Genomic DNA, 13,169 nt, shown 5'->3' on the forward strand with positions numbered 1-13,169 from the left:
TTCCTCTATCAGGAACCACTGACACACTCCAGCCACTTGAGGTCTAGAATTGTCTTGCAATAGGAGGAACCCAGGGCCAACCGCACCAGCATATGGTCTCACAAGGGGTCTGAGGATCTCGGTACCTAATGGCAGTAAGGCTACCTCTGGCAACCACATGGAGGGCTGTGGGGCCCCACAAAGAAATGCCACCCCACACCACTACTGACCGACCACCACCCGGTCATGCTGGAGGATGTTGCAGGCAGTAGAACGTTCTTCACCGTGTCTCCAGACTGTCACGTCTATCACATGTGCTCTGTGAAGAACACAGGGCGCCAGTAGAAAACTTCCCAAACCTGGTGTTCTCTGGCAAATGCCAAACGTCCTGCACGGTGTTGGGCTGTAAGCACAACCCCCCCTATACCCCCCCCCCCCCCCCCCCCCCACCACCACACCTGTGGATGTCGGGCCCTCATACCACCCTCATGGAGTCTGTTTCTGACTGTTTGATTGGACACATGCACATTTGTGGCCTGCTGGAAGTCATTTTGCAGGGCTCTGGCAGTGCTCCTCCTTGCACAAAGGCGGCGGTAGCGGTCCTGCTGCTGGTTTGTTGGCCTCCTACGGCCTCCTCCACATCTCCTGATGTATTGGCCTGTCTCCTTCATGCTCTGGACACTATGCTGACAGACACAGCAAACCTTCTTGCCACAGCTCGCATTGATGTGCCATCCTGGATGAGCTGCACTACCTGAGCCACTTGTATGGTTTGTAGACTCCGTCTCATGCTACCACTAGAGTGAAAGCACCGTCAACATTCAAAAGTGACCAAAACATCAGCCAGGAAGCATAGGAACTGAGAAGTGGTCACCACCTGCAGAACCGCTCCTTTATTGGGGGGTGTCGTGCTAATTGCCTATAATTTCCACCTGTTGTCTGTTCCATTTGCACAACAGCATGTGAAATTGATTGTCAATCAGTGTTGCTTCCTGAGTGGACAGTGTGATTTCACAGAAGTGTGATTGACTTGGAGTTACATTGTGTTGTTTAAGTGTTTCCTTTATTTTTTTTGAGCAGTGTATATACAGTGCATATTAGAAAAATACTTGCACACTTTCAGTGCTTATTAGACTTCCCTGGCATGCAAGGAATTTTTATTTATTATTCTTTGATTAATTTTATCCTTTTTTTTCCATATCCCCTTCATTCATTGTCTCATGTAAACTTTTTTTTTTTTCTTATATGCCTGTTATTTTTTTTATGGTGTTTTGCATTAGTTTAGCACATCTGATTACCCCTGTGTCTATCATTATCATGTTTTTAGTAACCTTTTGTGGACCTGAGGAAGGTGCGAGTTAGTGCCAAAACGCGTTGTCCAGTAAATGTTTGTGCATTGTCCTGTGCAGTTAGAATATTCTTGCATGAAATAATAGCACTCTACCCAAACCTCGTTTCTCCTCTTCCATTTGCCTCCATTCTAAATTCCGTACCTCAGGGACCTTGATAGGGGTCAATGAGCAGCAGACTGTACCAATCTTCGTCACCATAAGCCTATTGTAGTGTTATGCCGATTCGATTGAACAACCTTAACAGGTTAGTACGACATTATCCCCAAGTCGGGAAATTAATGATTTGTGAGCCGTGGGTGCAGGGCTTCTGTTCTGATCGGAGAACCGAAGCTGTCACCTCCCCCTGCAAGCGCGGAAACCAGTGAGCCACAGGCACTGCAGAGCTTCTGATCCCCATCCCTTCTGATCAGAACAGAAGCTCTGCGCCTGTGGCTCACAAATCATTAATTTCCCCATGTGGGGAGGATGTGCAGCATTGCGGCTCACAGGAGGAGAAGCAGAGCAGCGCCTGCGGGTAACATATGATTAGTTCCCCGATGTGGGGACAGCGTGCTGTGGCTGATAATTCATTCGAGGGGTGGGGGCCTGACCGCTATTGCTGTATATGAAAAATTGATATCGTAAAGATAAAACACACTGGTATTTGGTATGAACCGATATACCGCCCAGCACTATAGTGTTACTTGTGTAATTAGCAGACACTTTTCCATTCACTTGCTTTTAAAATTATCTACATAAATATGTTTAGAATGTAATATAAATGGCCACTAGGTGGCTCTGTCCTGTTCCCTGCCGCAAGTAATAAAGTGAGTTTGGTTTCCTCCTGACCTGGCAGGAGATCAAACTCAGTAAGTGTTTCTCTGCACGAAGCTTGATTGACAACTGCACAGAAAGTGAAAGCTCCACAGATTCTCACAGAAAGAGCCTCCGTGAAATATGCACAGACTGAAACATGCACAGAGCCAGAGATCTTCTGTTCATCACAATGCTGCAACCATGTGAGGGCAGAAGTTGTCCTCCAGCAGGTTTCAGTGATGTCATGCCTGCTGGAAAATGCCCACTTTCTCCAGCTGGGAAATTGCAGTATGTGAGCAAGAATAAAGGTATGATACAGAGCTTTTTTAAAGCCTGAGTAAGTTTAGAACAGTTTATTCAGTGACGGGTACTTTTTTAAGGACCAAGGGCATAACTGTACGCTCTAAATCAGTAGTAACCAGACACTCACTTCTGCGACGGGCACAGGCGATCCCGCTGCTGCTTGTCACTTAACTCTGTAGATGACGTAATCAATGCCGATCACTGTGTCTAGAGTGAAAGTAGAAGTTGTCGGCAGCGAAAATGGGGGGAGGGTCTCCAAACACCAAAAATAATAATTTTTAATCACATCATATCATAAAAATATTTATAAAAAAAAGGCTCATCAAACAAAAAAATGGTACCATTTAAAAATGACAGATCACAGTGCCAAACATAACTCTCATACGGGGTCAGAAAAGAACAATTTTATGCATACCAATTTTGGTAAGAAAAAATTTGCTTTAAAAAAAAAAAAATGTATTACTAGTACAATAATAGAAAATCCACATGAATTGGTTATAGTTTTAACCGCATTGACCTACAGAATAAAGATAAGATACCATTTTTACCATAAAGTTAAAACTTTATTTTGCAGGTTTCTTGTAAATTTTCCCCCACAATCAATTTATTGTTTCACATTACATTTTTATGGGAAAATGAAAGATGTCATTACAAAGGACAATTGGTCGCACAAAAAGCCCTCATATGGGTCTGTAGGTTACAAAATAAGAGTTATGGATTTTAAAAGGAGAGGAGGACAAAAAGGAAACAATGAAAATTGGCTGGATCTTAAAGACCAAAATGGTCTGTTAAGGGATTAAAGGGCATCTGCAGCAAGAAAAACGTATCCCCTATCCACAGGATAGGAAATAAGTGTCTTATTGCGGGGGGTCTGACCGCTGGGTGGCGGGTAATGTGCATAGCGTCAAGCTTGCGGAGCTCGATCGACACGCCCCCTCTATACAGCTCTAATAGAGAGGTGGGGAGGCAACGCTGCATCCCTGCCTCTCCCATAGAGATACATGGAAAGGGTGTGCTGGCTGTAACGTCATGCTGCGGGCGACACTCCTTACGCTTGGGAGAGATGCGGCAGAGACGGGCCACATGCTAGGGATCCTGGGGGGGTCCCAGTCTTTGAACCACCAGTGATCAGGCAATTTATTTTTTATTTTTTCGCTGCAGATTTCCTTTTAATAGTGTATCCTTCAGATGGTGTGTGCTGCAGAATCTAGCATATCTGAAGGTTTTGATCATTATATCTAGGCAATGGGTAATGTGTCCACTCTTAACTCCTGCTGAAGCTGCATTATGCCATACTTCATCATTAAAACTCTTAAGGAATTAAAGGTAACTTTTGAACTCTGCGTTTATTTATGTATTGGTTTTTTTAGCCAAGAAATTTGGTCTTGAGTCTTAGTCGAAAGGAAAAAGTTCCCAGTGGATTCTTTCTTGTGATTATATTTAGATCACCATGGACCTCAGATAAGGATGTAAATGACCATGGACTGGGAAGGTAATAAAAGTAACCACAGGCACTATGATTTATCAAATGTGTATTCCCGTACTTGGGATAAATTGCATTAAATAAAAAATAAAAATTTTGCATGGTCTTCTACTTTAACCTCTCGGTAAAACAGTAGTGGGGCAACACTAGTATGTTAGTGTTAAAAAAAATAATAATAATCTTTTTACACTAACATGTTGGTGTCGCACCCAAGTTTAAAGGAAAACAGTCAGCCTTCTTCCCCCACACTAACCAGTGGTACTGGCTGATCAGTTTGATGCTTACCGAGCCCAGATTTCGCTATATACAAATGCCGGGCTAACTGGCACTCTGACATCAGTGCTGCCCAGCTCATCAATATTCCCCCTTCATTACAGAGTGGAGAGAAGAGGGAAAGGGAGGGGGGGAATAGTCATGAGCTGGACGGCACTGCAGCCCGGCACTGACGTCAGAGTGCCAGTTAGCACCTCATTCGAATATACCGAAAATAGAAAATGAAGGCCGAACGGCGCGGCGGATCCGGGCACGGTGAGGATCAAAGTGATCAGCGTCCCCCGCACTACCAGCCAGTAGTGCTGGGCGGTATGGCCTAAAATGAATATCACGGTATTTTTTTTTTTAATTATCACGGTATTACCGCCTGTCTCCCCCTAACCCCATCCCTGTGCCCACTAGCGGTGTGAAATGTGCCCCCCGCGAGCGCTACCATCACTGTTAGCGGGGTCCCTGTGCCCACTAGCGGTGTAACAAGGATGCCGAGCGTAAGCGCGGCTCTGTTCCCCGTCCCTGTCAGCTCTCAGGGTAAGGGAATAGATTTAAAAGCCTCGTGTGCAGCTAACGTAGTACTGCGCAGGTGCAGCACTACGCAAATAGCGTAGGGCTAACGTAGGCACAGGGACCCTGCTAGCGGTGATGGTAGCGATCGCGCTCGGCATTCTTGTGACACCGCTAGTGGGCACATGGATCCCGCTAGCGGTGGGGATTGAACGTGCTCGCGGGGACACTGGCTGATAGGCGCAGCGAGTGGGACACAGAAGCACACCGGGACAAGTGATGGCGCCGCGCTGGGCTCTACAATTCATCCGGAGGGTGGGGGAGGGGCCTGACCGGTATAGCGGTATGGGCAAAAATCCATACTGTGGGAGAAAAAAAAAACGGTATCCGGTTCATACCGGTATACCGCCCAGCACTACCAGCCAGTACCGCTGATTAGTGTGGGGGAAGAAAGCTGACAGTTTTCCGTTAATGGATAAAAGTAGCAAAAGTTAGTAACACAATTTCTATTTCAAATATCCCAACTGTTGCCTTTAAAATACGACACGACTCAGGAGTGAGAGAACTCCATGTGCATTTGAGGCCTAAATTAGGGATTTGCTTGGGTTGGTTGACAGTTGCAGAGATTGAGAGGGTCTCGCATGGAGAGGGCATGCAGGGGGCACATCCTCCACATGCGACCTTAGGGCCAACTTGCAATGTGTAAAGTCGCAGAAATATTCACCACCTCCTATAAGTGGTGTATATTTCTGTTGCAAGGGCAGCCACAAAGCTGCTGGATTTACTAAGAGTCCTTTTCATGGCCATACAGTAAAGTGCGGTGTTGTACAGAACATCCCCACTCATGTATTGCATAATAATTTTTTTTTTTTTATACTAGGCCCCAATAGGTCTTCATCTTGGCAGCCAAGATGGGGTCCATCTATTGGGCCTAGATAAAAAAAAAAAAAAAAAAAAAAAAAAAAAAATCAGGGTGCTGGGCCACAAATTAGTTTGAGCCATCATCAAATTGACAAAGTCCTTACTGAAGGGGGAAAAGTCCATTTCAGTGAGAACTTTGGGGTCAGTTTGGATTCCTGGGCAGCCAACAAACCCAGGGATCAGTGGCTCAAAATTGTCTGGAACTGGAGTTAATATGGGGTCACCTAAATGGGGGACAGTCGCTTGTATAGGGGGCTTCTACTGGCATTGCCCTGCAGCGCCACCTTGTAGGGGTGGCTCATCATTACTGGATGATGAGGAGGAAAGAGGGGCCTTCCTCTTCTCCCTCACTAGTGGAATCAGAGGCATGTGCCTCCTCCACCAAAAATACCCTACTGCAGTGTTTCCCAAACAGGGTACCTCCAGCTGTGGCTCTGGCTATTGCCAAGGGGGATACCGAGAGCATTTGTGCTCCCTTTAGTAGCTTCGGCGAAAAGGGACATCGAATCTGGAACCTGCAGGTTCCTTTTTGGTCCAGAGGTGAAGGGTAAAGTTTGTTGAGGGGGGGGGGGGGCGCCTCTCCTGTTGGAGAAGGGCTTGCGATAGACCGCATCCTTTTGTGCACATTTTTTTTACATTTTTTTTGGGTTGACCACAGTTTTAGGTCCGGTTGTAAAAGCGCATACGGCGCAAAAGTGAGCCGACCGGACCGAACGTTTCACTCCGGTCGGCTCATTGAAATGAATGACATACGGTAGCGCATACGGTCACATACGGGAGCGCGAGCTTTTAGCTCCCCCCTGCCGTATGCGCTCCTGTATGGGACAAAACGTAGTGTGAACCCAGCCTTATCCAGGACATGGGTGAGGGGTCATTCAGACGGTGTGTCCCTGTTTGTGTATTGCAGTTTATTAGGGGGCCTGGCTGGTTGTTTGTTTTGAAGTCAGGAGTTCTTTGAAGCGGCAGGATGGGAGATAACAGATGCCCCTTGGTGGAATCAGAGGGGAGGGGGGAGTGGAGCTTCCCTCCAAAGAACAAGCAGATATGATATTTAAACAATGCTAGACTCAAAGTTGGTTGTTAAGATCTGTGCCCCAAGCTGACAAGACCATCCTAAGAGCAGCTGGAGACTCACTCTCATGGACTACTATATCCCTTATCCTGTGGATAGGGGATAAGTATAATAATGCTGCAGTTGTCTTTTTTTAAAGGGGTACTCAGCCCCTAGACATCTTATCCCCTATCCAAAGGATAGGGGATAAGATGTCTGATCGCGTAGGTCCTGCCGTAGACATGAATAAAGGGGTGTGGTGGGACATTATAAGGGGGGGGGGGGAACCAATGGCCATACCCCCGCGATCAGAAATCTTATCCCCCTATACTAAGGACAGGGGTTAAGATGTCTAGGGGTGGGGTACCCCTTTAAGTTGTAAAGGAGCTGTGTCCTTAGCTGAAGACAAGGACCTTCATCCAATTAGTAAGTGGAGAAGACTTCGCCCACCTCACTCCTTACTGGGTGGCTGGGAGACACATTATATGGAGAAGCAGTAGCACTGAAAGGTTATTTATCAGCCATTAATCCCAACTCTTGAAATTTTCTTCCTGTAGAATGTTTGATATTGACCACCATTAAATCTACACAAGTTGGGAAAATGGCTCTTATAAGAGAAGGACCAAGCGTTTTTCTGTTTTTGCACTTTTGTTTTTTAATCCTTACCTTTTAAAAATCACAACCCTTTCAATTTTGCACCTAAAAAAACATGACAGCTTTTTTTTGTGCCATCAATTCTACTTTGTAATGATGTCAGTCATTTTACCCAAAAATCTACGCCGAAACGGGGGGAAAAAAATCATTGTATGACCAAATTGAGGAGAAAACTCCATTTTGGCTTCCGTTTCTACGCAGTACATTTTTTTTTTTTTTCCGGTAAAAATTATACTTTTAACTTCAGGTCCGTACGATTTTAAATTGATTCGCTACTTATATAGGTTTGATTTTTGTCGTACTTCTGGAAAAAATTATAACTACATGCACGAAATTTAATACATTTAAAATTGTCCTCTTATGACCCTGTAACTTTTTTTTCGCATACGGGGCTGTATGAGGAATCATTTTGTGCTGTGATCTGAAGCTTTTATTGGTACCATTTTTGTTTTTGATTGGACTTTTTTGGTCGCTTTTTATTCACTTTTTCTTATGGTATAAAAAGTGACCAAAATACGCTATTTTGGACTTTGGAATTTTTTTCGCATGTATGCCATTGACCGTGCAATTTAACCCCTTAAGGACTCGGACAATTTCTTTAATTTTTACTTTAGTTTTTATTTTTACTTTACTTTTTTTTTTATTTTCGTTTTTTTCCTCCTCTCCTTCTAAAAATCATAACTCTTTTATATTTTCATCCACAGACTAGTATGAGGGCTTGTTTTTTGCGCGACCAGTTGTCCTTTGTAATGCCATCACTTACTTTACCATAAAATGTATGGCGCAACCAAAAAATACTATTTGTGTGGGGAAATTTAAAAAGAAAACCACAATTTTGGAAGGTTTCGTTCTCAGGCAGTACAATTTACGGTAAAAATGACGTGTTCTTTATTCTTTGGGTCGATACGATTAAAATGATACCCATGATAACTAGGGATCGAACGATTATCGGTATGGCCGATATTATCTGCCGATAATCACGATTTTGGGCATTATCGGTATCGGCAATTACCTTGCCGATAATGCCGCACCGCCCCCACCTCACCGCGACCGCCACCCCCCCCCGACCCGCCGCACCGCGTCGCACCCCCCACCATGATGCTGGGCGGTATACCGATATGGATTTTTGCCCATACCGCTATACCGTTCGGGCCCCTCCCCCACCCTCCGAGTTACAAAAAAAATTAAACTTGCCCGTAATGGGGGTGGTCCGGGCCATCCTTCCTTCCTGTAGTGTCCGGCGCCATTCCGGGTGGAGGGTGAACCGGTCCAGGCTGTCCTTCTTCTCCGGCGGTCATCTTCTCCACTCCGGGCAGGCTCCGGCCTAGTACACTGCATAGACGCTGCTACGCCGTGACGTCAGGTGCGTCGCTGCACACGGGCGTCACTGCGCAGGGGCGTCTATGCAGCATACTAGGCCGGAGCCTGCCCGGAGTTGAGAAGATGACCGCCGGAGAAGGACAGCCCGGACCCGTTCACTCTTCACCCGGAATGGCGCCGGACACTACAGGAAGGAAGAATGGATGTCCCGGACCACCTTGACAGGTAGGGGGAGAGAAGCGGGTGGTGGTGGCGGCAGCGGCCTATGGCCCCGCAAAAGCCATTGCAGATCATTGATTTAAAGCGCCCGCTTTAAATCAATGATCTGCAGCGGTGTCACAGGGGGTTAAATAGCGGATAACCTATACCGGAATATCGTATAAGTTATCGGCCCTAACCTGCACCGATTATCGGTATCGGCCCTAAAAAAAAACGATATCGGTCGATCCCTAATGATAACATACTTTTATATTACTGTTGCGCTTTAAAAAAAAATTAAAAATTGCAAACTTTTTAACCAAATTAGTACGTTTAAAATCCCCCTATTTTGAAGACATGTAACTTTTTAATTTTTCCGTATAAGCGTCAATATGAGGGCAACTTTTTTGTGCCGTGTTCTGTACTTTTTATTGATACCATATTTGCTTATATAATTTTTTTTTATTTTTTTTGGAATAAAATGTTATAAAAAAGCAGCTATTTTAGACGTATTTTTTTACGTTCACGCCGTTCACCGTACTGTATAATTAACATATTATTTTAATAGTTCGGATATTTACGCACGCGACGATACCAAATATGTACATACAGTTTTTGGGGTTGAAATAGGGGAAAATGGAACTATTTACTTCTTTTTTTTTTCTTTTTTTTTTTTTTTTATTGGGGGAGGGGTTTTTTCACTTTTTTTATTTCTTACTTTTATTTTTACACTTTAGTAGTCCCCATAGGGACTATTTATAGCAATCATTCTATTGCTAATACTGTTCAGTGCTATGCATAGGGCATAGCACTGATCAGTATTATCGGTCATCTTCTGCTCTGGTCTGCTTGGTCGCAGACCAGAGCAGAAAACCTCCGTCTGCTGTTCTGCATGATTGGATCGCAGAGCTGCGGGTGATCCGATCATCCATTTTACAGGGATGTGGAATTCCTATCGCCCAACGCCCGGGACATGTAGTTTTGGGCGCCGGGCAGGTGAATTTATCCGGCCCTTAGCCCTGCTTCAGTGGCGATGGCGATCTGCTGCCTGTATGGAGCAGGCACCCGACTCCTGCCCGCTCCATACTCTGCAGCCCTCGGCTATAAAAAAAAAAAAAAAAAAATTATTAAATTGTCCTCTGAAGCAGAGCAGGGGAGATGAGAAGCTGTATTTGTCTTCTCTCCCCTGCTCTGCAGATCTGTGGGGGGAGATGAGGGGGCGTGGCTTCTTGCTTCCCGTGCAGACCTGCGTCCTCTGCCTTCGCTCCCTCAGCTCTAGCTTCAGAGAGCTGGGGGGAGGAGCGGACGCGTGTCTGCACGGCGAGATGCATGCGGCGGCATCTAAAGGGAAAGCTGACAGCGGCATCTAAAGGGACATGTGAATGCTCATTCTTACCCTGCCCTCCATACAGCTGCCAATAACTACCGCTTCTGAAAGGAAACAGATATCTTTGCACTTTGCAGTAGATGAATGTAGATTTTAGGTATTTATATGTAGCATGTCATGCAGTGTAATTGGTGTTTGCAGTCAGTTCTTAGCTGTCAGTATCTTTTCCTATACCCAATCTGAGAGTCTAAGTTTGTTCTATTTTATACCAGTCTTTTCTTGTCTTAAGCAAGCCCTTTGTCTCTCTATATTACGAAGTACCTAATCCCTATCTTGTCCACATAATTTATAAGGCTCTAGCACCTTTTTTATTTTTGTTAAAAAAAAAAAAAAATTTTGTTGCTCGCTTGGATTGAAATCCTCTTAAAGACAGGGTGCATGTCCTCACTACGCATGCTTCAGCACACAGTAAATGATTCAGCAAACAGTAAAGTCCTGTAGTTATACTCTGTCCACTCACATCTCCCCTAGCATTAGCACAACTACATCTCCCTGCATGCTCTGACAGTGAGGAAAGGCTGGTTGGTGTTTTGTCCTGATGCTAGCCCCAGGTTGGAGACTTTGTTAGGATACAGTGATTCCCAACCTATGTCTCTCCAGCTGTTGGCAAAACTACAACCCCCAACATGTATGTCCTCACTGTCAGTGCATACTGGTAGTTGTGGTTTTGCTAATGTTGGGGAGATGTGAGCGGTGCGCACTGCCGGGAGCTCCAACAACCACCGATGAATTCACATGAAATATAATTTTCATAGGCTACAGAAACTGTAGCATGGATATGTCACTATATATTACGAAATCATATTCAACATGAACCCATTTCTGTTATATGGACTAAAAATTCTCTGGTCCCAGTTGCTGTATATTCTTAATAATCACATAAATACATAAATAATGATTATTAATAATTTTCTTTTGAAACATGAAAAACATTATAGTAGGCCATGTGGAAGAGCTGTAAGAAGTCAAAGACCCAGCAATGCTGCATTCACCAATTCTTAGCTAGGTTTTCCTTAGCCCAAACTCATATGTGTATCATGGCTTTGGTTCGTAACGGAAGCCTCGGTGCTCTTCATCTGCTGTACGAGACTTTTTATGGTAGCAAATGTGATAAAATATTGTAGAGAAATATTATTTTAAACCATTATGATTCGACAGTCTCTATTTCTATTTGCAGGCCACAAGAACATTTCTCTCCAGAAATATAGCCAAGTGGGGTGGGTGACAAGACATTTGTTCTGCCTCAGGTGGCATTGACGTCGTGTGGGAAGCAGAGGGTCCCAGTCCTGTCTTGAAGGTCCCTGCAGGGTAGGGACTCTGTGGCAACCATGGAAGCCATAGCAAAGTATGACTTTAAAGCGACAGCAGATGATGAACTAAGCTTCAAACGAGGAGACATACTGAAGGTGAGTGGCACTGCTTAGGCATGAAGATCAACATAAATTAACATATTTGATATTGTCTCATGCGGAAATGTCTTATCTAATTAAAATGCATTTTTCATGATTCTCTATGGTCAACGGCGTAAATGTAAAAAAAAAAAAGTCCAAAATTGTGGATTTTCTGTCACATAACATACCAGATTTCCTCCTCACATATGTATTTTATATTACCTTTATGTACTTTCATTGTTGGAAAATCATGTATTATTATATGCCTACTGCAGCTAAGATGGCACCGATGAATCGGCAGCATCCTTATTTTTTTTCTAATTTTATACAATAGAAGGTATTGAAACCAAACAGCTTTGTTGAGCTATGCACTCTTTTCAGAAATAGATTGTGCTGTAACATTGTGATTGGCAATAAAGTCTTGCAACATCATGAGCCACCAGTGAACCTGAGCCAATACGACAATGTCTGTGTATAAAAGACAGTGCCAGCCTACAATAGGTGTGACTCTTTGAGGTGCATTGATACAAACGGGTGAGATCTTACAGCCAAATAAATCCAATCATTAAAGGGGTATTCCAGGCCAAAACTTTTTTTTTATTTACCAACTGGCTCCGGAAAGTTAAACAGATTTGTAAATTACTTCTATTAAAAAAATCTTAATCCTTCCAATAGTTATTAGCTTCTAAAGTTTTCTGTCTAACTGATCAATGATGATGTCATGTCCCGGGAGCTGTGCATGATGGGAGAATATCCCTTGCATGATGGGAAAATATCCCCATAGGAGCTGGACAGCTCCCGGGACGTGAGTCATCAGAAAGCAGTTAGGCAGAAAACAGCAACTAAACTTCAGAAGCTAATAACTATTGGAAGGATTAAGATTTTTTAATAGAAGTAATTTGCAAATCTGTTTAACTTTCCGGAGCCAGTTGATATATTTAAAAAAAAAATAATAATTTTTTTTGCCGGGAATACCCCTTTAAGACTGTTCACAGGGAGGAGATACAGTGTTCCCTCAAGTTACAATATTAATTGGTTCCAGGATGACCATTGTATGTTGAAACCATTGAATGTTGAGACCAGAACTCTATGGAAACCTGTTAATTGGTCCTGAAGCCCCAAAATGTCATCCAAAAATAGGAAAAAGTGAAGATTGAAGAAAAATAAGTAGATAACTAATGTAGATAAAGCAAGTACTTTTATATAAAATTAATAAAGATCTGCTGGGAGCTGTAATCACTGTCTATGTAGAGGACAGGAGCTTCTTCAGGGTCCTGTACAGTACAGTGTCCTAAAAAAGTAACATGGAGCCTCCCTCACCTGGTGTCCAAAGGATCAGCTAACCCTGGTACAGGTAAAGAGTACAGAACATGTAATACCTCCCTGTACTGTAGGAGGTGCTACCAGACACCAGTCAGTGCATACACTTCAGTAATACAGGGGTTTTACCAGTGAATGCCCATTCTGATTGGTCAGATCTTTCAGCCATTGACACGTTTCACAGATCTGGACTGTCTGTACATTGTATGTTGAGTCTGGTTTCAAGTTACAATGGTCCAGA

At 43.9% G+C, this 13,169-nt stretch overlaps 1 protein-coding gene across 2 annotated transcripts in view; it reads left to right on the forward strand.

Moving 5' to 3' along the window:
* LOC130323922 (growth factor receptor-bound protein 2-like) overlaps positions 1-13,169 on the forward strand; it is a 51,811-nt gene that overhangs the window by 2,395 nt on the left and 36,247 nt on the right. Inside the window, exons 2-3 of one of the 2 annotated variants that reach the window (XM_056553194.1) lie at positions 3,800-3,921; positions 11,395-11,623. In XM_056553194.1, the coding sequence (XP_056409169.1) occupies positions 11,546-11,623 (78 nt within the window). In that variant the 5' untranslated portion in view covers positions 3,800-3,921; positions 11,395-11,545. The remainder of the gene's footprint in view (positions 1-3,799; positions 3,922-11,394; positions 11,624-13,169) is intronic. The other variant, XM_056553193.1, reaches the window with a different exon arrangement.

Source organism: Hyla sarda, unplaced genomic scaffold (genome assembly GCF_029499605.1).
Source record: "Hyla sarda isolate aHylSar1 unplaced genomic scaffold, aHylSar1.hap1 scaffold_257, whole genome shotgun sequence".
NCBI classification, from domain to species: Eukaryota; Metazoa; Chordata; class Amphibia; order Anura; family Hylidae; genus Hyla; species Hyla sarda.